Source organism: Ananas comosus, linkage group 11, assembly GCF_001540865.1.
Source record: "Ananas comosus cultivar F153 linkage group 11, ASM154086v1, whole genome shotgun sequence".
Taxonomy (NCBI): domain Eukaryota; kingdom Viridiplantae; phylum Streptophyta; class Magnoliopsida; order Poales; family Bromeliaceae; genus Ananas; species Ananas comosus.
The window spans coordinates 7,883,359-7,906,335 of record NC_033631.1 but is presented as its reverse complement, the minus strand read 5'-3'; the positions used below and the strand labels follow the sequence as shown (position 1 = coordinate 7,906,335).

At 34.0% G+C, this 22,977-nt stretch overlaps 2 protein-coding genes across 2 annotated transcripts; one reads left to right on the top strand and one right to left on the bottom strand.

Moving 5' to 3' along the window:
• LOC109717778 (protein CURVATURE THYLAKOID 1C, chloroplastic) lies at positions 1,847 to 7,139 on the top strand. The gene is made up of 7 exons (XM_020243679.1): positions 1,847 to 1,976; positions 2,128 to 2,239; positions 4,733 to 4,827; positions 5,332 to 5,418; positions 5,615 to 5,677; positions 5,800 to 5,837; positions 6,854 to 7,139. Exons 2-7 carry the CDS (start codon positions 2,131 to 2,133, stop codon positions 6,906 to 6,908), a joined length of 447 nt encoding a protein of 148 aa, XP_020099268.1. The 5' UTR covers positions 1,847 to 1,976; positions 2,128 to 2,130; the 3' UTR covers positions 6,909 to 7,139.
• LOC109717865 (protein tesmin/TSO1-like CXC 5) lies at positions 10,011 to 20,044 on the bottom strand (the record flags this gene model as incomplete). Its single annotated transcript, XM_020243813.1, is given in 8 exon segments — positions 10,011 to 10,405; positions 11,710 to 12,114; positions 13,561 to 13,655; positions 13,750 to 13,850; positions 14,190 to 14,546; positions 17,671 to 17,848; positions 19,000 to 19,107; positions 19,986 to 20,044. Coding segments are annotated over 8 exon segments (1,518 nt in total), but the record flags the coding sequence as incomplete, so codon positions are not given.

Here is a 22,977-nt window from a genome sequence, read left to right as displayed (position 1 = left end):
ATTTTTACGCCCACTTAATGGACAAGAGAACAATATCGAAAAAGCATGAAATTTGATTTCTAGATACTTCAAGTGGTATAGATTATATTTAACGGTGCCGATCGTCGATTTGGAGATTTCATCATCGAAAACAAATGGGTGGCAACGGAGCCCGTTTGCTACCGATAGTATTCTAGCTCAACTCTATATATGTATATTTGGATATTCAAATCTGTATTCAAAGTATTATAATATATTTGTATTCAAATCTGAATTCAAAAATATTGTAAATATAATATTCGAATTCGGTGGGATGTATAATTCTAACGTCCATTTTCAAATCCGATCGTATCTGATGATGAATTTCATCAGAAATCATGCTAACCACTTTCACCCCTACTTGTACCCTGGTTCGGGTAATAATTTTGCAATATCTCAATGATCCAAATCAGATGAAAATAAAATTGTGATTTGATATATAAATAGTAGGGGCAATTGTTTATGAATTGAGCTAGAATATTTTTAGAAGCACCACCTCCTTGGTGTTTCTAAGTTTTCAGCCCTTGAATCTACTCCCCGATTACTAATACCCCTTTGATCAAACACTATTCCACCTATCACCGCCTACCACTATCATCCCAACCCTACATTTCTTCATCCAAAGGCTAAAAACTCAAAAGCACCACCTCTTTGGTGCTTTTAGAAGTATTCTAACTCAACTCATTATAAATATACTTCTGAAAAATTTTTGACTTTCTAAATTACCCCTCTTATAAGGCTAATATTAAAAATATCTTTTTAACGTTCCAAATTATTCAAATATATCCATATCCATAAAGTTAAATTCTGTTAGTGAACTGCCGTTATCTCTGTAAAATTATTATTTTATCCTTTCAAATATATTATTCTACATTTCTACCGTCACCTATTTTTCTTATTTGCCCTTAATATATAGCCAAACGAAATACTCTGATTTTTTGTCTTCTACCATCACCAATTTTTCTTATTTACCCTTAAATTAAGAGCAAGAAAAATATTTTAATTTTCTTTGAACCCAGATAGAAATTTAATCCGGATTTAACTTGAGATAACTTAACTAGTACTAGTGGTAGGGATATTTTTGTATAACGGAGAACTATACACACAAAAAAATAAGGGCAAATTGAATATTTCAAAAGTTTTTGTAGACCCATTAAATATTATTTCCAGTAATTTAGACTCAATAATTTATTATTATTAATTAGTATAAGAGTTTACGGGACTGAGAGCTAAGTGCTACACCATAGTCGGATCCTTACAAATTTCTCATCCGTTATAATTCGCCCTCTCAAATAATAATATTATAATAAGAGTAGGACTGTTGTGCTCTTAGGAGCACGGAGCCCTCCGTGCTCCTGAGCCGTTTTTGATGATGGAATTTTCGAATCGACGATCGGCTCAGTTAGACTTGATCTAGCGTATTTGAAATTTCTAGAAATTAATTTTTGTAATTTTTCGATATCATTTACCTAGCAACCGAAAGAATTCAAAATTAATAATTTTTAACGGCTGAAAATAAAAATTCTATAAAAAGTGGTGATATAGCACTAAAATTTTCAATCAGAAATATTGATCTTGTTGTAGATTGTATAAAGAATTTTGTATCAAAATTTCATCTAATTTGAATACTTCTACACCGTTAAACTTAAAAACGACAGATATCAACCTTTAAAAATTATTGATTTTGAATCCTTTCGATCACTAGGTAAATAATATCAAAAAATCGTAAAAATTATTTTCTAAAAACTTCAAATATGCTAGATCATGTCTAACGGAGCCGATCGTCGATTCGAAAACTCAATCATCAAAAACGGCTCAGGAAAACGGAGATCTCCGTGCTCTTGAGATCACAACAGTCCTGTTCATTATAATAATATTATCTAAAAACGAAAAACACCTGCATTATCCTATCACGAAGAAGTGGTGTCGACTCACCCACACAAAGGAGTTCTTCTCTGGTCAGTCAGTCTACACCCTAACCATCAATTTATTCAGTCGAATTCAGCTCTTAGTTTGCCTTGTCCAGTCTGCAATCAGGACAATTTTTTTTTCTTTTTTTTCAACTTTTAATCTCCTTTTTTTTTTTTCTTTTTTTTTCTTTTTTTGCAGCTAATGGTCATGGCTTTTGCCTTCTCCATTGCTACACCCCAGTCTCTTATGCTGTGTGGAAACAAAGCCCTCTTTGGGGATCTTCCAAAGATCCCAGCTCCCACAGTGGCAGGTGATTTTAATCTTCTAAATGTACACCAAAGCTAATTCTTATTGGATTAGTTGATTCCTTTTTTTTTTCTTTTTTTTTCTTTTTTTTTTTTCATGTAAAAGTGAGAACTATGATTGCTTTTGTATATTAGTTTGAGAAAGGGTTGGGGAAGTAGAAGGTTTGGTTGCTATTAATTTCTGGTGTTAATTTAATTGGAGTTTTTAGGCTACTGAACCTACGAAACATTTTAATTTTAATTATAAATATAGGCATTCAAAATTTTTATTTATAAAACTAGGCTTAAACGGTGAATAAATCATTTATTGTTTCTTAAAAGCGATAAATCATTCGCCATTTTTACGTAACTTATATATTTTTCACGTCTGAACTTTGAAAAATGTATAGTAGTAAACTTTAAAAATAGTTTTAATATGTTAAAGGAAGCGGCGAATAATTTGCCATATTTAAAAAGCGGTAGTTCATTCATTGCATATATCTAATTTTATAAATAAATTTTTTGCCAAATTATTTTTGTAATTAAGCCTATTAATAAAAAAGTTCAATTTAATATCCTTTCAATAACCTTGCTTGGACTTTTTCGGTTGTTGTTGCAAATGTTTTTTTAGAAGGGAAGGAGATCATTTTTTGGCACCTAAAAAATTTAGAATAAGTTAGTTTTTCTATTCTTTAATGTTGTATTTCTGTGGTAAAAACTGCGCATTGTTATATGGTATCAGTACCCTTTTTTGTTTTTTTCAAATACTAATTCTATATACGATTTGATATACTAGGAGAAGAATCTTTTAAAATATATTTTTACGATTGGTTAGCTTGCAATGCACCCTGCAAAATGATGAACAATAATTTTTTTAAAAAAAAAAATAAAAAAAAAAAAAAAGAAAAAGAAAAATTACTGGCTAGATTGCTAAATGTTTATTATTAGACGGGGAAAAAATGTCTGTTCTATTGACACCCTTATGATCAGGTGTTTTATTTATCCAAAGTAATAGGTATTTGGCTAGAAACATGATGAGTTTATTCCCCAGAGCTATTAAATTACAATCTATATTCTCTATGTTTTCTCCTTTTTTCTTTTTCTTTTTTTTNTCTTTTTTTTTCCTTTCTTGTTACCAAGTAAACACCTTAGATGAAAGAATTGCGAGCAATTTGCCATCCTCTTCTGCTACAATATTTCATATAGAAATTCTGTTTAGAAAAAAAAGGAAAAAAGTTGGTAGCAATACCAAACAAGGCCTTAATGAAGCATTTATCAATTATGAATATGTTTCACCTTTTTGCAGCTTAAGGAATTTCACTGAAATAAATGCTCTTTTACAAGCGTAAACTTCCTCTAGCATGGACAAGTGAATTTCACTTAATGAATTTCAGAGTTGCATATGCTGTTTTGGGGAAACAGAACATAATGAAAATATGTATCAGAAGTAAAGCAACCTCAGGCATTCAACCTTCATCTTTTATCGTATTTTCTGTTGTTTCTTCTTTCCTTTTCTCTTCATACCAGATTTTGTTGTTGTTGTTGTTGTTGTTGTTGTTGTTGTTGTTGTTGTTTTCTCAAATGAGTTTTATGGAGCTACCAATTTGGTCAATTTTCTATAGTATTTGTCAATCTAGTCCTGAGAATTTTATTCTTTAAGCTTTATAAGTGAATCGTATCAATAATTCTCTATTCTTTAGACTATTGAACTATGTCAATAAAATGAGTTTAGTGACTACTTTGGTATCTCGTAATAGGAATCAACTTGTATTTTACTCAAGAAGGTAAAGATGAGAATGCTTTAGGCATCGACATATTTATCTTGTTCTTAAAATCAAGAATCTTTTTACTGATATGCATTTCGAAGATTTTTATCTTGAAGATATGAATCTTGGAATATGGTAATAATGGGAGATATTGATTTGTAGTGATTGGTTGGGTTCTTTCATTAATGCCCATTAAAAAATTTTCCCATGGTAAGTAACTTCAGCTGCATGTTTATCATATACCATTAGGTCACTGACAAAATATCATCTGATAAGATGCATGCTTCATTTTGTCAATGAACTAATTGTTACAAGATAAACTTTTCGTCAATGATCATACGATCATTAGTTGATCATATGCTAAATTTTGGTGTAAAGATTATCATATTCACTTGAGTTAGTGAGTTCAGAATAAGACATTCAACTAGTCGAGCTTAAATAGCTGGTCTTTCTCGCTCATAAGTTCGCATTAGAGGTTCTTTCCAAGATAACATCAATTGCTTATTTGTCGTGTAACAATCAGGTCGTGCTAAAATGAAATATGCATCTCGTCAGGTGACCCATCTGCTAAATTTTGGTATAAAAAGTAACATATTTACTTAATTCTTCACTTCAATAAGTATGTAATAACAGCCCTTTTGAACACTCTCATTTAGCAGCAAGGATGAGATCTCTTCGTTATGCTGTAATTGATATTAGATTCAGTACTTTATTTACCACAGTTTTAAGTTTACCATGGATTTCTTGCTGCAGGTAGAAAGAGGCATTCGATAGCATTTGCGAAGGCTGCAGGAGATAGTTCTGAATCTTCTTCATCCGGAAGCATCGTCAAATACGTTCAAAATGCAGTGAGTTTTTGGGTGCATGGTTTATTTGTGTTACATATTACAAAATGCAAAAAACAAATGTCAAATGTTATTAAGGATGTAAAAAGCTTAACATTAGAGTCTGAAGACCTGAAAGATAATTATCTTTTTGGGAAAGTTTGCACAACAAAATGGAGAATGGTAACACATAATGGTTGCTAACCAGTGTTTGTTTTCTTAAAATCTATTTTGTGAGGAAATTATGATAGATGTCGAGGGTAGAATTACGTGACCTCATAGTAAATTAAACGACTGACTCCTATTTTTGACCTGAAATATTAGCCTGTTTACAACAAAAATAGTAGCTATTCAGACACTCGATGCTACGCAAAGTCCACTACTAAGTGTCATAGATCTCTAGATCTTTTAATATTGTGCGTACATGTTTTCACGTTAAATTTTTAAACCATCATATCATTTAAGGCCGTCGTTATTTTGACAGAGAAAAACCTAAGGAAACTTTCTATTTGTGTATCTCTGAGACAGTGGAACAGCTCTGAAGATCGTATAGCTCTAGCTGGTTTTGGTTTCGCGGCCATCGTTGCAATTTGGGCTTCTGTAAATCTTATTGGGGTAATTTATTTCTTTGTGATGTCGAGAATGTTTTTGTAATTCATTTTTCGTTCATACAGAAGAAAAGGGATCTCTGTTGACTTCAATTGCATCATTTGTAGCCATAACACAATAAAAAAAAAGATAGTTTGGCAAGCTAGTTCTTGATTAGTTGCTTCACATTTTACAAGTGAGAAATTGATTATATTGGTTGCAGGCTATTGACAAGCTTCCTGTTGTCCCAAGTGCTCTTGAGTTCATTGGAATATTGTTTTCTTGGGTAAAAACTCTGAAACCTTTTCTATAGCACTTTGCGAAAAAAAAAAGAAGCTGGAATGTAAGTGGACATAAAGAAGTTTTGATTCTCCTTATTTGCCTTAACCCCTTGCTTTTCTTTTGCAGTGGTTCATATATCGATACCTCCTCTTTAAACCTGACAGGTAAGAAACACACAACTATTTGATCCTTAAACCAAAAATAATGGTTTAAAGTGTTTTTTTCCATGTTAAATTGCTTACTTCCAGAAGAAAAAAAATATATATATATATTTATATAATACCCCAATAGTCCCATATCGGATGGAAAAGAGGTTCTTATTGGAAATATAAGAGGTCAAGCACCCTATAATAATAACTGGGCTTCAGTATTTTGGACCGGTGGTTTGCGCCCAACAAATTATTGTTGTTAGCAGTGTGAGAGCTAAGTGTAATATTTGTACCTGATGAGGACGTCAGGGTCTAAAATAGAAGAGTCTATAGCACTTAAGCATTTTGGGCTGGTAGTTTGGACCTAATTGCTAGCGGGTCGGGTCGTCGTTACAGTTGATATCCAGGATCAAATACTAGTCGAAAATGTGAGAACTTAATGCTATGTGGAGCCACCTCTTGAACCCACAAAAATCACCTCTAAAATTTCACGTTGCCTAATAATTTTGATCTATATTGTCTGTCATCATATTTGGATCTGATGAGAACGTTAGGGTTAGTAACGCACCTTATTAATAATAACTGGACGTAAGTATTTTGGGCCGATAGTTTGGGCCCATATTGCTAGTTAGTCGGGTCATTACAATTTAAACTGTTGTTTTCCATGTTGATTATTTGATCCTTGAGGAAAAAAAAAAAGAAAAAAGAAAAAGAATTCACACTCCTCAATCAGTCAAAACTTCTATTTTATTATGAGGACATTCTCAGTGAGCTTCCTTGGTTCCCTTTTATGTGGAACTATTTTTCTGTTCGGATCAGAGGTAAAAATTTTATTCACAAAGGAACAATAATTCTTTTGAATCTTCAACTCTGAGAACTATATGATCCAGAGCTGCTGCAAATTTATATATCCTTCCTCTCCACCACATTTTAGTACTTTGTTGCACTTTAAATTTCGCACCTGTAATCTTGTGGTTTCTATTGTTTCAACCCATTTCAGTAATTGCATTTTACCTTTTAATTCTTTCCAGGGAAGAGTTAGTGAGAAATATCAAGAAGTCGATTTCCGATATCTTTGGACAGTGAAAAGCTGCACACTGTTACATCGTCGAGAGGGAAACTACGAATTTGTATCTTATCAAGATCAGGAATGATTTGAGTTGTACATTTTCTCTGTTCCAGATTTGTTTTTTGCTGTATAATGTGCAAATAAATAAATAGACATGAACTCTTTTTCTCGGTGTATTTGTGAATTTTAATTCAGTATATGAAGCTTGTATTCGCTGAACTTAATGAAATGATAACAAAGTTGGAAAATATGTATTCAAAGGATAAGGTATCCATGGGGCCTGAAAAAAATCAAGCATCCTTTTTCTCGCTTATGTAACGCCGCAATAGTCTCACATCGGATGGAAAAGAAAAAGAACTTTTTGTTGGGCCGGTGGTTTGGACTCGACGAGTTATCCTTGCTAACGGGTCGGGTCGTTACAATTTAAATATCAACCTTGTTGGGCCCAAAACACTTGATTATTGCCTATAATTGTCAAACACTTAAGTAACATTCTGCAGTAACATGTTTTGGAGTTCTCTTCTTTTCTCTTCTTCTTCATGAGGAAATCTCTTACTTTCAATCCAGCTACCCAATCATTTTATGAAGGAATTAATTACTTAATCAAGAAAAGTCTGCAATATATTTGGTGGTAGAACTGAAAGCATATATAAAATGCAGAACATTTCACTGGATGGTTCAAAGCAAACATGGTAGACTATTTGGACCTTCTTACAAGCACTACTTCTCGACTAGTTAGTTGACTGCTATTCTGAAGTCCATCCTTGAGGTCCGAGGTTTGAAACCCTTTTATTTAACAATCTTGAGTTCAAGCCTCCGACTTCTCCGATTTATACACAATAATCTGCTCCATGAATGATCTTATGATAGGTCTATCTGTTGGCTTAAAAAGGTTCATCCTCCTATTATATGGAAGGAGAACAGATTGGATCGAGTCACATTCGAAATGGCGTGAGACTAAATCTGACGAGGTTAGGTTCGAAGTGCCGTAAGGTTAATTGGGCTGAATCACAATCAAGACATGTAAATGATGTGTCTGTACGCTTTAAATGATTAATTATATTTTTCTAATAGCTCGAGTTTTTAAAATTAATAATTAACACCAATAGTCCAACACAATCATCTAGCTTCTCCGGTTTATATATGATAATCTGCTCCAATTAGGGTCTTATAGTAAGAGGTCAATCGCTACGAAAAAAAAAAAAAAGGTACGACCAAATATACCAGCTCCATAAGGAAACAATTCCTGCTCTATTAAGAAAAAAAAACTACTTTTGCTCTCGCCAAATCTCCAATAACCGTTGGATGGAAATTATCTAGAATGCAGCGACCGCATACAGGGCGTGTTTGGTTCGCTTCTTTTTCATCCTGAAATCGGAATCGAAATGGGTAAATTCGTTTGTGGGTGTTTGGTACGCGAGAGTTCCATTCCGATTCCAATTCCCGAGTGGAATGGGAATCTCCCAATCACCTTTTTTTTCAATCCGGCCTAGGAGGCCGGATTGAAAGTTGAATCCGGACGGAATGGATATTTATTCGGATTAAATTTATTTTTTCAAATTTTTTAATTAAAATATGAGTTAAAATTTAAAAATTAAATATATTATTTTAAATTTTAATTTAAACTTAAATTAAAAATTAAAATTTAATCAAATATTTCGAATCTAACTTATAATTTGAATTTAAATTAAATTTTAATTTATATAAAGTTTTATTCAAATTTTATTTCAAACTTAAATTAAATTTATGGATTCAAATTAAAATTGTAATTGTAATTTTAAGTTTGAATTTGAATAAATCAAAATTTAGTTTCATATTTTGAATTATCCACTCAACTTCAAAGTTTAATTTTTTTTAAAAAAAACATACATTTAAAATTTTGACATTATTTCAAAATTTTGATGTAGTTTTTAAATATTTAATATTTAATTTGAATTTAAATTAATATATTATAAAGATAATGTTAATATACTAATTTGATTATGTTTTTTATATCCACCTGAACCAAACACCGACAATGAGAATGATTTATTCCGATTCCGATTCAGGTGATGAATCAAACAGAATTAGATAATGAGATATTCCGATTCCGATTCTGCCTTATTTTGATTCCGATTTCGATTCCGACTCCGACTTCAAACCAAACACGCCTCACACTGTGGTGTACCTCAACCAATCAAATTGCTTCTTTGGAGCTCATCCATCCTATCATAGTTAATAAAAAGGTAAACTTCAAAATACCACCTCTATAATTTCACACTTTCTCGCTTTAGTACCCTATGATTTAAAATATATCAATTTACTACTTCGTGATTTTTTTTTTTTCTTCTCGTTACCCCTCCGTTAACTTTTCGTTAAAACATATACAAAAAATTTCACATGCCCCACCTATAGTTTATCAAATATTCACTTTAATACCCTTTAGTTTTATCTTTATCACTGATTTAACGAAAAAAATTAATGGAAGGAATAACAAAAAGAAAAAAATAAAACCACAGGACACGAAAGCGATACACTTTAAACCACAGGGTACTAAAATACGAAAGTGCGAAATCACAAGATGGTACTTGAAATTTTCCCTTAATAAAAAAATATTTTTACTATACTTTCTACTCACAAGGAAAAATATGATTGACTATTAATAGATGATGTGGTGTGACTGACATATACTTCAAAATAAATGACATATACTCCAAAATAAACAACATTCACCAAACAGTGAGTCGAAATTGTGAATGTAGCACCACTCCTATTAATACCACTACTCATGGCAAAATCATGCAGCTAATTATTACAAAGGTGCAACCTTTTTAAATAAATTGTAGATTTTCTCTATAGATTTTTCACTACAATTCTTTGTCCAAAAATGAAAAAAAAAAAAAAGGTGAGAACATTTCCATCCTTCCACATAAGATTAAGCTAGCATTTGCTAAAGAAAAGAGAGATGAACCCTAAACATGCCCCTACATTAGGGCAACCTCTCTAATGTTCAACCAACTACATGAAAATCACCAATATATTCTGCCTACGATACAGCGAACTATATGCTAATTGCACAATCAAACTTGGAGAAATATGTTCAAATTATCTACAAGTACAAATCACAGCAACTCGGTGTAAGGTTAAAATTAAAATGAGTGGCTCGATTGGATGGAATTTATTAATCGAGTCAACAAGAAGTTTACCTACAGCATTTCCACATTGTCAGAGTGCAAATAAAAAGATTCAGCAATGTGCTTCGAATACTGCTATAATCTCCTCTCCTTTTCTCTTTTTTTTTTTTTTAATACTTTACATTTCTATGACTCGCTATGCTCAATCTTAGGTTTTTTCTCGATAGGTCCAGAAATTGGGCGTTCGATAGATGGATACTTACTGGAACTAGCAGTTACCGTTTTGGTCACGGGAGGAAGCTCTGTTGTTCTTGACATGAGAGCTTTGGGAACACCATTGCTGATTGGTTCCTGGCGAGAAGGCGTTTCAGATTTCATCGCCATCAACGAGTACCTTTCCTCTGCAAAATTACAAAAAGATTACATCATTATTATTATTATCATCCCAATACTTACACCGAATTAAAGCTAGAATTGACTGTACTAACAAAAACAATTTGCTATTTTTTCTAGCCAACAAAATTATTTGGTGATTAGAGAACAAATTCTAGTAGCTGTTCTTAAATAGTCCTTTTGGACTAGCCCAGGGAAGAATTCAAAACTAGGTTTCCTAACTTGCGTGTGAATAGATAGAGACATTAAATTTGTCATCATATACAATTGTTTCTGGGAGAATGAGGAAATAGAGGACTACCAAAATATCCAGAATTTGAGGCCAAGAAATAAAATATTATGCTTTGAGCAATTTGGCTTCTACCACACACAGAAATAAGTAACTAAAATAGAAAAATAAAAAAATAAAAAAATGAAACAATAGCCAAATGATGATTGAATTTGTAACCAAACCTTTCTTTAAAAAAAAAAAAAAAAATTACTAACTGAATCCTGATTCTGTTGGACAAAAACTTGGAAGAAATCCATCTTTTTCCAGAGTTTAAAATATGGATAACTTCACAACATGTTGATCTCTAGAACTTCACTTTTAACCTCCCATAATCACATATTAGCTTAATAAAATGTACATAACATTTAGATGGCTTATTCTACAACCAAACAGGACATAATGAGAAAATGAAATAAGATGCTCCATTTTTTGGCCCTTCCCTCCAAAGATAGGATAAATATTACAACAGGCTGCGCAGCTCATAATAGATAGATCATCTTAATCAGCTAACAGAGGAATCAATTGACTAACTATACCAAGAACTGATCTGAGTGTAGCATGCTGTTTCAACTTGAAAGACGCAAACTGTAATATATTTTCAAATGGGTGCCTGAACTTCAAAATTTTTAATTCTATTACAAATCATTTCATTACTTGTGGTTTCAGAAAATTCTGTTGACTTCTCTTAGAAACATACATTTTCTGCCATACATTTTCCGCCGCAAAAATTGAACAGTAAATCAAATAACAGAATACTCTATTAGGTTACAAAATATTCTGTCAAAAAGGTTAAAAATATTACTAAAATCTGTCAAAGATACATAAATCAACATATTATCTGGTCAGGTAGCAATGTCAAAACTTATAATGTTTAAGAGCTAACTTCAAAATGCTCTGTAGTTCAGGTAAGGACTCTACATTTATACGTAAAAGATTCCAGAGCAAAGAGAAACTACAAACTGAAATTGAGCAAGGAAACAAATCAATAAGACATAGTAAGCAATACCCACATAAAGAGATAAGGGGAAAAAAATAATATACCTTTCATTCTCCCACAGGTCACAATCTTACGAATGTAATCCCGGAATTTCATCAAAACACCCCTTTCTTGCTCCGCATAGACCTCAGACATGTTCTGATTGGCTGGAAAGCTTGGAGTCAAAGCAGCATTTTGAGGAGTAATGAACATTGTATCTTCTTCATCACACATTAAAGCTAGGGTTCCAGGAGACATTGGCCTGCTAATTTTCTGTGTATCAGCATGGTCAGATCCGGATTGCTCTGCATTTGTTTTGTCAATGTTGGTCCCACCTAAGCGATCGTTGGCGGATGCTTTTTGAATTTCTAGGTCACTCTGGTTGCCTTCTTTTTCATGATTAGTGGAGGAGAGAGAGGCTTCCGTTATGTCTTCTTTCCCTAGAAGCTTCTCTTCTTGTGCTTTTCTACCTGAATATATTGGCACTAAAAAGTAAGGATCTGCGTCTACAGACATGTATCAATAACTTAGGCACTTCGAGGCAACTTGTAAGTCTACCAACTTCCACATGAATATGCAAGAAAGAATTATGAAAGGAACTTAAAAAATAACTTGTTGCTATTTTGAAGTGAAGTTTTATATAAAGGAGAAATGAACAAATAAATAAATCATGTTATGTGTAAAGGAGAAATAATAAAGCAGAATGAACTTAATGTAAGGTGCTCTTTATTTCTGAAAAAAATGTATACAGGAAAATGAACCAACAAAGAGATCATGGGATGCACGAAATACTGATTCTAAAGTTATTACTGGCAAATGAAAAGTGCCTCCAATCTCCAGCAAGCTTTTGTACTATATTGACAAACAAAGAGCGCTTTGTGATGAAAAAGCTAAAGAAAACAAAACCAGAGTAATATTTTTTTCGTTTTTCTGAAGACTACGCCATTCCACAACTGGTGGAGTCACATTGCAAGCTAACGACAAAGACAAGAACAAAGAGGTCCATCCGCCGGCATAAATCACATAGAATCATGTTTAAGAAAACAAAAAAATGTAATTCAAGAATCTCCTAAAGAAACTTAAGAACTCCCATTCTTTTCAAACCCACCCTTTAGAGCTCTTCAAAAGGGCAAAGGTTGTTATCAACTATATCTGAAAAGTCGAGATCCATTCAATATTGAGAAGAAAAGATGAATGATACTAATTTATACTAGCTAGCAAATTTGAAATGTAAAATATTTTATGGATCGCAGTTCGATGAAGAGATTAATGCCATTAGACATTGTATATCATTTTTAAGAGAAAGAGAGAGAAAAAATGGGACTGAGACAAGGGAGGAGAAGATTTGGAACACAAAGCGAAGATACAGGAAAATAAATGAACTCTCGGGGGGGAAAAAATTGAGTTTTCATCTCTCCATATATCTTGGATTAAAACTAAGAGATGATTTCAGAAACTGCTACAAATAATGAAGTTTAGGGTGGACGGTACATGATATTAAAAGATTTCAGGGACTAATGTGCAAAAACCATCAATTAAAATGATAGATACACAATAATTGACTAAAGTAATGAAATTGTCAACTCCAGCTATTGAGCAATGAAGACATTCAATAAGGATAAGCCCATGATAGGACCAAAAATCAAACACAACAACAGCAATAACTTAAAATCAATAAGAGAAAAGTCAAGTGTTGATTAACCTGTCTAGAACGCAGAAACAAAAAAGGTCTAACTGCTTATATTTGGCTATAAACAAGAGACAAGTCGTTGTCAACAAGATCAGTGACATAGATAAAGTTCAATGACTGATAAAACAAGATTGTGCAAAATATTGCACATTAATTCTGGTAGAAAGGAAATTATATGGCGATTGCCTGTCTATGGCAAAAGTATCTGATGTAATAAGAAACGTACCAGAAACAACATTAGCAATCTCTCTTGAAAATACTATCAAAATCTTGCAAAGCTCCTTCACATCCTCTGTTTGGACAATATCGGCTAGAAGAGGCCTTAAGAACCACATAAAATTATATCAGATAACACAATTTAAAGTTGTGGCCAAGGTATCAGAAGGAGATCGCATTCAAGATTTTTGAAGATTACCTGTAAGTGACTTTGCAAGCTCCTAAATTGGCGGAGTTTGTAGGACAACATACAGGAACGGGAGCAAAAGAAGGTTGTGCAGCATTCCTCAGATGAGCAGCCTAATAGTAATCACAAATGTTACAGTCAGTAGCATTACAAGCTTCTGTGCATTAAACAATAAGAAAGATTATTAAATGAGACTCAGGCCTGGTGGGATTGAACTGAGGACCTCCTATTCTAATACCACATTAAATAAGGCAAAACAATCGATTTCTCTAAAAGCTTAAGCTGCCAAAGAATAGTGTTTTTAATATTTATATTTAACAAATTTATATTTATCTCCAAAATCATATTTAACATATAGAAATTCTGACTTGTAGTCATGTATATTACTTATGTTGTATGTAATGTAAATATAGTGACTTGAATATACAAAAAGAAATTTTCAGAAATGTTACCTGAGGAAATTGACTGACCCTGTGAACAGGCTGATCTCGGACAGATGTGCCGAACAAGACTTCCTGGTTCTTTCTCTTTCTAGAGGTCGAAGAAGAAAGAAACCCGGATGGCCCGATTGCACCATTTAAGGCTGCATTCGCCGCCTGCTGCATGTAAAGGTTGCTTCCATGGTCACCATGAAAAAGGGCCCTCCTTTCTTCGCTCCCTTCAAAATTCTTGCAGTCTATGCATTTGCAATTATCCGAGCAGAGGATATTGGCTTGAAAGCATTCACAATACTTCTTAAGGCACCCCGACTTTTTGCAGTGGCATCCTTTATTGTGCTTTCCCACCAAAGGGAGCTCTCCTGCGTCACCCTAATATAAAATGGACATAATAGATTTAGGTGTCAATGCGAAATGAATAGATAAACTTTATCAATAAAGCATTGCAGTACAAAAAAGTTCTATTTCTTATCAACTTTTTTTAATTGTTAGACTCTTAAAAAGTTAGGCGCAACCTCATCTTTTGCAAAGTTTGCTTCAACTTTTCTTGTAAATAGCAAGGAATCAAGAAATGAAAATGAGGAGAGTAAGAACGTGTAACATGTTTGATGTTGCAAAATGAAATAACCAATGGTTAAAATGCAGTATCGACATAAAGGTTATAATGAAGTTTATGTTGTTTGAACATCAGTAAAATAACAGCAGAATGTAGTACTAGTCAGTAGGCTCCACAAATAACAGTAAAATGTAGTACTAGTCAGTGGGCTCCACAGTGAAGTAGACCCACAACAAGGCCTTAAATATTTATATGGTTAGATAGAAATGCCAACACTAAACTAATAAAAACCGTTGAAGAGTTGCATCTCACTGCACCAACATAAGTGCCAAACCAAATGATATAGGTGTCTCCAAGACCGCATTATATTTCTAGGCATCAAGACTCTCTTCCTTAAGCCATGGCGATACTGTATTGGCTCAATACATGCAACCCCATGTGATCTAAACTGGAAAAGCATTCCCTTAAGCTGCAGAAGCAAGTTAGGCGCATACATGTAAGATAGGTGTCTAAAACATTTGGCAACCATCTAGACACCAGCTATCCCACCTAGCCGTTGTCTATGTGTTATTGTTTATAGGACTTGACTACTTATATTTTTAAAAAAAGGGTTAATTAATAAGAACAGGAAGACAATGAGTAATAAATGTACAGATATGCAAATGAGATTCTATTTTAAGTAATATTTACTAGCAAAAGATCAGGCTTCTTAGAAATTTGTACCTTGTTTTTGGAAATTTCTTACGATTCTGGTAATTCTTCCATAACTATTCAATAAACAATTACATATTGAGTAACAGTACCATATTGGTTCTGGAAACAATAAGAGGAGCCTCTTGTTATAGAGGATGTTAAACAAGGAAGGCTACATGGAGAAGAACATGTGTAAACAACCAAAGTGGGAAATAAGAAATGGGGGAGAATATTATTATCAAGAAGTTAATAATTAATTAATTATGATTGCCACATAATTAAGTCTCTCACTTTTTTCTTGAACGACAATCCTTTTGTGTTTGCCAACATGACAACAGATAATTACACTTATACTGCTTCTTATTATCGAAATCCAAATTTTCAACTAATGCACAGCCTAAAAGAGTAAGCCATGATTAAAAGCAACTCTAATAGAATGGCTAGACAATAGCTACAAAAATTGAAACTTAATGTTTTCTGGTTAAAAAGACATGAAAATGGCTGCATTTTAAGCATAAAAGAAGAGACAAGCTAGTCAATGAAACAACATCAGATGTAAAGGATTATACATTACAAGCAAATTAAATTTCAATACGGCAGCAAGAGGGGTGATTAATCACCTTTCCTGCTGAACTGCGTACCAAGTGTTGAACTGTATATCAAGTGTTATGGCGGTGAGACATTAACGTTATGAGTATGCATGCAGTTCCAACAAAACCCACCGAAGTAAAGGCTTAAGGTTGAAGAGTCCTTTGTCAATAAACAAGCTATGGAAAGTAGTCAACTCAAATATACACAGGTTTTACTTTATTTAGGGTGTGTTTGTTTGGGTGAAAGTGAGGGGGAAGTGGAGAGGGGGGAAGTTGTTTACGCCGTAAACTATCACTTCCGTTGTTTGTTTTGCCGTAATTTTATTACGGCCGAAAGTCGAGTTCACCCAAAATAGGGTAATTGACTTCGCCCTTCCACAGGGCGAAGTCAATTCCGGTGAAGTGCAAAGAGGCAAAGGAACTTGTTAAATTTGGTTAGGTAATGTGATCAAATTTGCTTAGGTAAGTTTTAATATATTTTTTGTCTAATTTGTATATTTAGAAAATGATGAAAAATGAATTTGTTAAATATTAATAATTTTTTAACTTTAGAATTTTATTTGTTGCATTATTATAATTTATATGCAAACAAATAATATAATTTTTTAAAATTTTATTTTATAATTATACATATATATAATTATATACATATATAATTATATTAATTTTTATTTATTATAATTTATTATTCACTAAGTTACAAAATAGATAATAATATCACTTCAGAGGTAAGTATACCGGGGGTGGAGAGCTACACTTTTTACGTCATCTACTTCCTACCAAACAAACAACAGAACTCACAGAACTACACTTCAACAGTTAAAAACAAACAGCAGAAGTGAATTAATTTTCACCTAAACTCCACTTCACCCCAAAGTCCACTTCCACCTAAAGTCTACTTACGTTGAAATAAACATGCCTTTAGTGTTTGCAACCCTCACAACATAGTTCATTGTAGGTAGATTAGTTTAGTAAATTCTATACCAATACTGTGAAAAATATCTTAAATAGTTCGAGTCATTGCTTCAACAATATCCTTTCTTATCACGTTTCGTCAATTTTTACTGATTTCCGTTAAATTTATCCTATTTTGATTACATCCTCTTTTGGGCTGGATACATTTGTGATCCACGTAAATTAAATGAACCAAGAATGCACCTTCTAATTTTAATTAAATTAGACAGACAGTTTTTCCTACCAAACTAACCCCAAAACGAGCATGCCCAGGACCATCCCTAGTTATAATTATGTTAACCCAACATAATCAAGATTGCCAGCGTTGCTCAGTTTCACCTCACCAAAGAAACACGCCTACACTTAGTTCATTGCACGGTCATTTGAATCTGGAAGTTAAGAAGTATTAATCCTTGCATATTAGACAATTAGTGTAGAATTAAAATGGCATAAGTAATGATTTGCCTCTGGGGCCTGGGGGTGCATATAAATTTAATGATTAGCCTCTGGAGGTGTATTTAGTTTAATGATTTGCCTCTGGGGGTACATATAAATTTATACATATATAATTCATTATATGTAAGTTCGAACGGAAACTTCAAACGTCCAAAAATAACCACCACTAACCACCACTCTGAGGATATCGATCATCACAAAACAAATTATGTTATGTCCACAAAGGCAAATGCAACTCAGCACATACCCGACTATCTCGAACTGCATGTGGACTATTGCCGATCTTAGGCCTAAAGGCATCTGGGTTGCGCTCCAATGTTGTATCAACAGCGTCACGCCTAGCAGCCTCATTCTCAACATTATTGCAACAGTTTGTACAGTTGCAGCCATCACAATAAACCCCAGATGCAAAGCATTCACAATACCTAACCACATAAGAAATGAGATTGAGACACATTCACAGGAACTAATATTATAGTATGGAAGAAAATTTGAAAACAATTGCAGTAATAAAGAACAGAAAGCCACATAGCATGAGAAAAGCACAAGCATGACTAAAGCCATATGCAACTTCCATAGATAAATGAAGATCCATTACTTCATAATCAAACTGAAAGCAACCTTTGAACTGTAATGGCGATTTTCTTAAGCAGATGACAGACAAAATCTGCTGATGAAGTTAGTTATTAGTGACTAATCATTGCACCATCGGGACACTATTTCTTAACTATGCAAGGTCAGCTATTCATACAAGATCATGCCGTACCATATGTCCTTTTACAAAGTGCTCTGGGATTATCCCTTGAATTATCTTATTCTAAAGGATCAGAATATTTCATCAATATACTTGACACATACAGATTTTATCATGGTGAAATTTCATTGCATCATATGAATCATCTTTGTGCACTAAACAGTTATTAGCATGCATCGACCTTTGAAAGTTATTAGAGAAGTTGACTAGTTCTTCCAGAATTCATTCATGATAATAGCATATGACAAGCCGCAAGGTGAGTTCTACGAACCTAAGTTGGGCTTCAAAGATTTCTTACTGATTTCCCTTTATTTGACCAAGTTTTGTTATACAGCAATGAAAACCTCCGATAAAATTCATGCCAAAAGTAAATAATGAGTTAGATATCCTGATATTTTGAAACATAGTGTTCAGAGAATCCAAATAAAGATAATAGAAATAAGTACAAAATTTCACAAATCATCAAAATGAGACGTGGCTACCCCCAGATATACCATCTTTATCTTGTGACAAATTGATACATATGTTACCAGTTATGTAGCCATTCATTTATGTTGTCATCACCGACATCCAATAACAACTTGCGTTAAGATTAGGGTGAAAAGATCCAGTTCAGCAGTGCGGTAGAAGAAACATTTTGTAGTACTAAATAGATAGAAAGTAATTATTCTAAAGAAAGCAAATGCAACAAACATAGTACATGTTTCAAACCAGACAAACCACACCTTACAACTGTCATAGAGTAATAGCACCGTTAACAAGCAGTAACTAGAAAGCATTAGGCAACGTAAAGTAGTTTCCATAAGATGATATCACACTTACAGCTTCAAACATCTAGAGTTCTTGCAGTTGCAATTCTTTTTCCTTGTTGGTGTGCCATCTTTAGCATCAGAATGCTGCCGCGTCCGTGACTTGGGTGACTCCGGCTTCCTGAAGAGAGACAAAGGAAAACTTAGGACTCAACAGAAAACTTTACAACATGAAAGTTAACTGTAGTCTATGACGACTAAGACAAGAGAATATAAAGAATACTTCACAGAACTCCATAACAAACATATGAACATCAAAAGAAATTGTCTATAAACAGTAATTTACAGAACTTCAAAACAAATATATCAATAAAGAAATAAATAGTTTCTGCACGAAAAATCGTAATAGCATGTACTGCGATGTGTTAATAAGGAGGACATGCCGAATCTTGGAATCTTTCCAACTGTAAAATACTCCCCAATGTAGTTATATTAGCCAGAGCCCAATACTTACCATAGGATTGAAATTAGACGAAGAATGAATCAAGGGAGTCTTAAACCAGTAAGAACGAATCAAAAAAGGAAACTTTTTTTTCACTGGGTAATCCCTAAAGTTGAGATTATCTATGATGCACTTCAATGTTCCCACCAAAATAAAGAGTCCAACTCCACGATATGGAAACGTAGAACATCTGAGGAACTTCTCAATCTCCATAATTCGGTACCAATATTTATCGCTCAACTCAAGCCTCAGAAATTTCAAAATTTTGACCAATCATCTTACTTCCAAATACAAAAACAGTTTAATTACAAGCCTGAAGTAAAGGACTTGCAAAGACAAAAATATCGAAAATATCGAACTGAAATCAAAAGAACTTCAAATTGGGTTCCTAAACTTGATGGATTGGAGATAAAAATCAACAAGACCATAAGAATCTTCCTAAAAAGTGAATCATTCATCAAATTCAACAAATTAGGCACACCAACCAAATCACTTCCAACCAAAAAAACCTAAATTTGAAAGTAGGACAAGGAGATCGAAGGGTAAAGAGCACTGACACGACTAGCGGGATGGAAGGGCGGGGGACGGGTTGCTGGACCTGCGGCTGCGGCTGCGGGCGCTGGTCGAGAGCCCTCGACACGGCGGCGGCCGCGGCGGCCACCGCGGGGTTCCCGGGGTACGCCGTGGAGGTGAAATCCAGCTGCCGCNGGGGAGTATCTGCTGCGGCAGCGGGCGCTGGTCGAGAGCCCTCGACACGGCGGCGGCCGCGGCGGCCACCGCGGGGTTCCCGGGGTACGCCGTGGAGGTGAAATCCAGCTGCCGCACGAGCTTCTTCGCCGGCAAATCCCCCTGCTGCGGCGGCGCCGCCGCCGAGGACGACGCCGCGGGTTGAATCCCTTGCTCCATCCCCACCACTCCGATCCGAGGAGATTCCCCACCCAACCCAACGAAGAAGAAGAGCGATCTCCGATCGAATCCCTCGAAACCGAGCCCCGCGAACGAGATCCGCGTCGACAGGGGCTCGGATTAGGGTTCCAAATCCCCCTACTAGGTTACGGGAATGCTTTGTGAGCTCAAGAGAACGAAGAAGAAGAGGGGCGAAGAAGAGGAAGAAGAGAGAAAGGGCCCTTTTCTCCTCTCTCTCTTTCTCTATCTCTCCCTCTTTAGTTTTGAAATCGAATTCATATTTAACGGCTGGATTTAAACGAAGATGGGATCGGACGGACCAGATCAGCGAAAAGGATCGTGCGGCGGAAATTCATAGACGTCGCAGTGGTGAGGTATCCGCCGTTGGATCGGAGGAGGGGAAAGGCGTGGGTTTCCTCAGTGTCTCCATCGCGGGTTTTTTGTTTTTTTTTATTACTTTTCTATTTTTATTGATTTCAGGGAAATAATAAAAAATTATATCGGTCAAAATGTACAGAGACCCCTCAACTATAGCCTATTCTAAAAAACACTCCTCAACATTTTTTATTGAGATTTTTCTCAAGTTCTAATTTTTGAAAATTAGGTATTTAGTTAAAGAATTTTGAAAACTAAATTTAATAAGTTTAATATTTTTTTATTAGTAAATAAAATTACCAGTTGAGAGGGATCTCAATTTTAAAACAATATATAGTTAAGGGGGTTGTTTCAGAATTTCTTACAGTTGAGGGGGTCCCAATACATTTTTACCTATTAAATTCGGCCTCAGATCGAGTGAAGGGCAGGTGAGGATGATCAGGACCGTTGGTTTGGGGGAAGATTTATCGTATTGAACGGTCGAGAAACGTGCGAGATAATATAAATAAAAAAAAGGGGAAGAAAAGTAGGAATTTTCCCGCGAAAACGGACGAGTCGGGGGATACGGTGACTCGGGAGGTTTCTTCGGTGTAACGCTTTGCGTATCACGGTGACACATGAAACCCCCACACGTGCGGGCCCCACATGTCAGTATCGTGAGGGGGGGGGGTGGTGGAATGCGTGCGCGTTACATCGGAGAATTATTTTGGGGAAATCGAAGACGCAATGTGATGAGGATCGGAAATGAACGGTCGAGATGAAATCACGATTCCATGGGGCAAAACTTTGGTAGAACAGTTTCTCAATCGTTCATCACGTAGAACGTTGGGCGGATTCGGAACAGTTTTTTAAAAATTTAAATTTAAAACTATCAAAATTAAAATTTAAATCTAAATCTAAATCTAAATCTGATGAAAAATTCATATCCAGATCTGGACCGGACCAAAAATTCGAAACCCGAATCCGAACTTGAATAATTATTTCCCTTTATAGTTTTTTAAAATATATTCATTAAATTTAAATTTTTAAAATATAAATTCAAATATAACATAAAAAATTTATATATATTATATAATATAAAATCAATACGGGCTCCGGTCAGGTGTGGGTTCAGGTTGGATATAGACAAAGATCCATACCCGATAGTTTTTTTATTTATATCCGAAACGATATCCATTTAATATCGAATAAATCCACTTTATTCGGATTCGGATTCAGATGAATATTCGGATATCGATATCTATTGATATCGCTATTTATCACGCATTCACATTATGGACAGTTTAGATCAAATAATTTGTCAAAATTAAAATGCAAGCAAAAAAATTTTGCCTACGCTGATCTATAGATAAACTTTATGAAACGTGTCCTATATTCAATGACAAATGTTTTAAATTCAAAATCAAATTAATTTAATGGATGCAATTTCAAATATTCAAAAAGTCGTTGTATAAGGAAATATATAAAAAGCTACTACTTCCTCAATCCGCGGTTAAAAAAAAAAAAAAAATTTCACTATTTGATTTACAAGATATGTGGTGTCCAAATTATATGATTTTTCATATGTTATGCCTTTTAAATCTACACAAAATAAATTCAAATTATTTAGATTTTAATTTTGAGAAATCGATTATGGAGTTTCACTTCTATATACCCGGTAACGTTTCTCTAGTGGGAATTGGTGATATAACTAAGCTACGTGGCATTTTCCTATTGGTTGTGTTGTAAATTGAGGCTTTTCTTGCATCTTGCCACCTCAGCAAATTTTATTTTGCAAATAATAATTCTATCAAGGTTATAAATGCATATATGATCTTATATATTTTACAAGCCACACTAGACAAGTGAGAAATATTTTAGATGTATACAGTAGTTTATTTACTGTGTTTAGAAAAGTACGTAATTTAAATAACAAAATATAAGACTCTCCTCCGTATCTTTCAAAATATAGTTTTCTGAATATAATAAATAAATCACCGTATTTATTAAGATTTCTAACAATAGCGGATAAATTAACGTATTCACTTAAAATATTCCGACTAGGTGCTTTAATGCACAGTATATGATTATTTTCGCACTTATATATTTTGTTGAGTAGGTTGTGAAATAAAATTTTCTGAAAAGACTAAATGCAAAAAAAAAGTCCTATAAATTGTGTTGGATTTAACCTAAATTTGAATGTGGGATGAATTATATGGCTCGCTAAAGAACTTATTTAGGAGTTCCACAAAGAAGTCGTATTTGCTTGTTATTGACTCGATTTCGATA

Bases quoted from the DNA above. Each gene is read 5' to 3' on its own strand.
- LOC109717778 (XM_020243679.1), top strand. From the start codon at position 2,131: ATGGTCATGGCTTTTGCCTTCTCCATTGCTACACCCCAGTCTCTTATG. The intron at 4,828-5,331 runs GTGAGTTTTTGG...TCTCTGAGACAG, and splicing joins TCAAATACGTTCAAAATGCA to TGGAACAGCTCTGAAGATCG. The intron at 5,419-5,614 runs GTAATTTATTTC...TATTGGTTGCAG, and splicing joins CTTCTGTAAATCTTATTGGG to GCTATTGACAAGCTTCCTGT.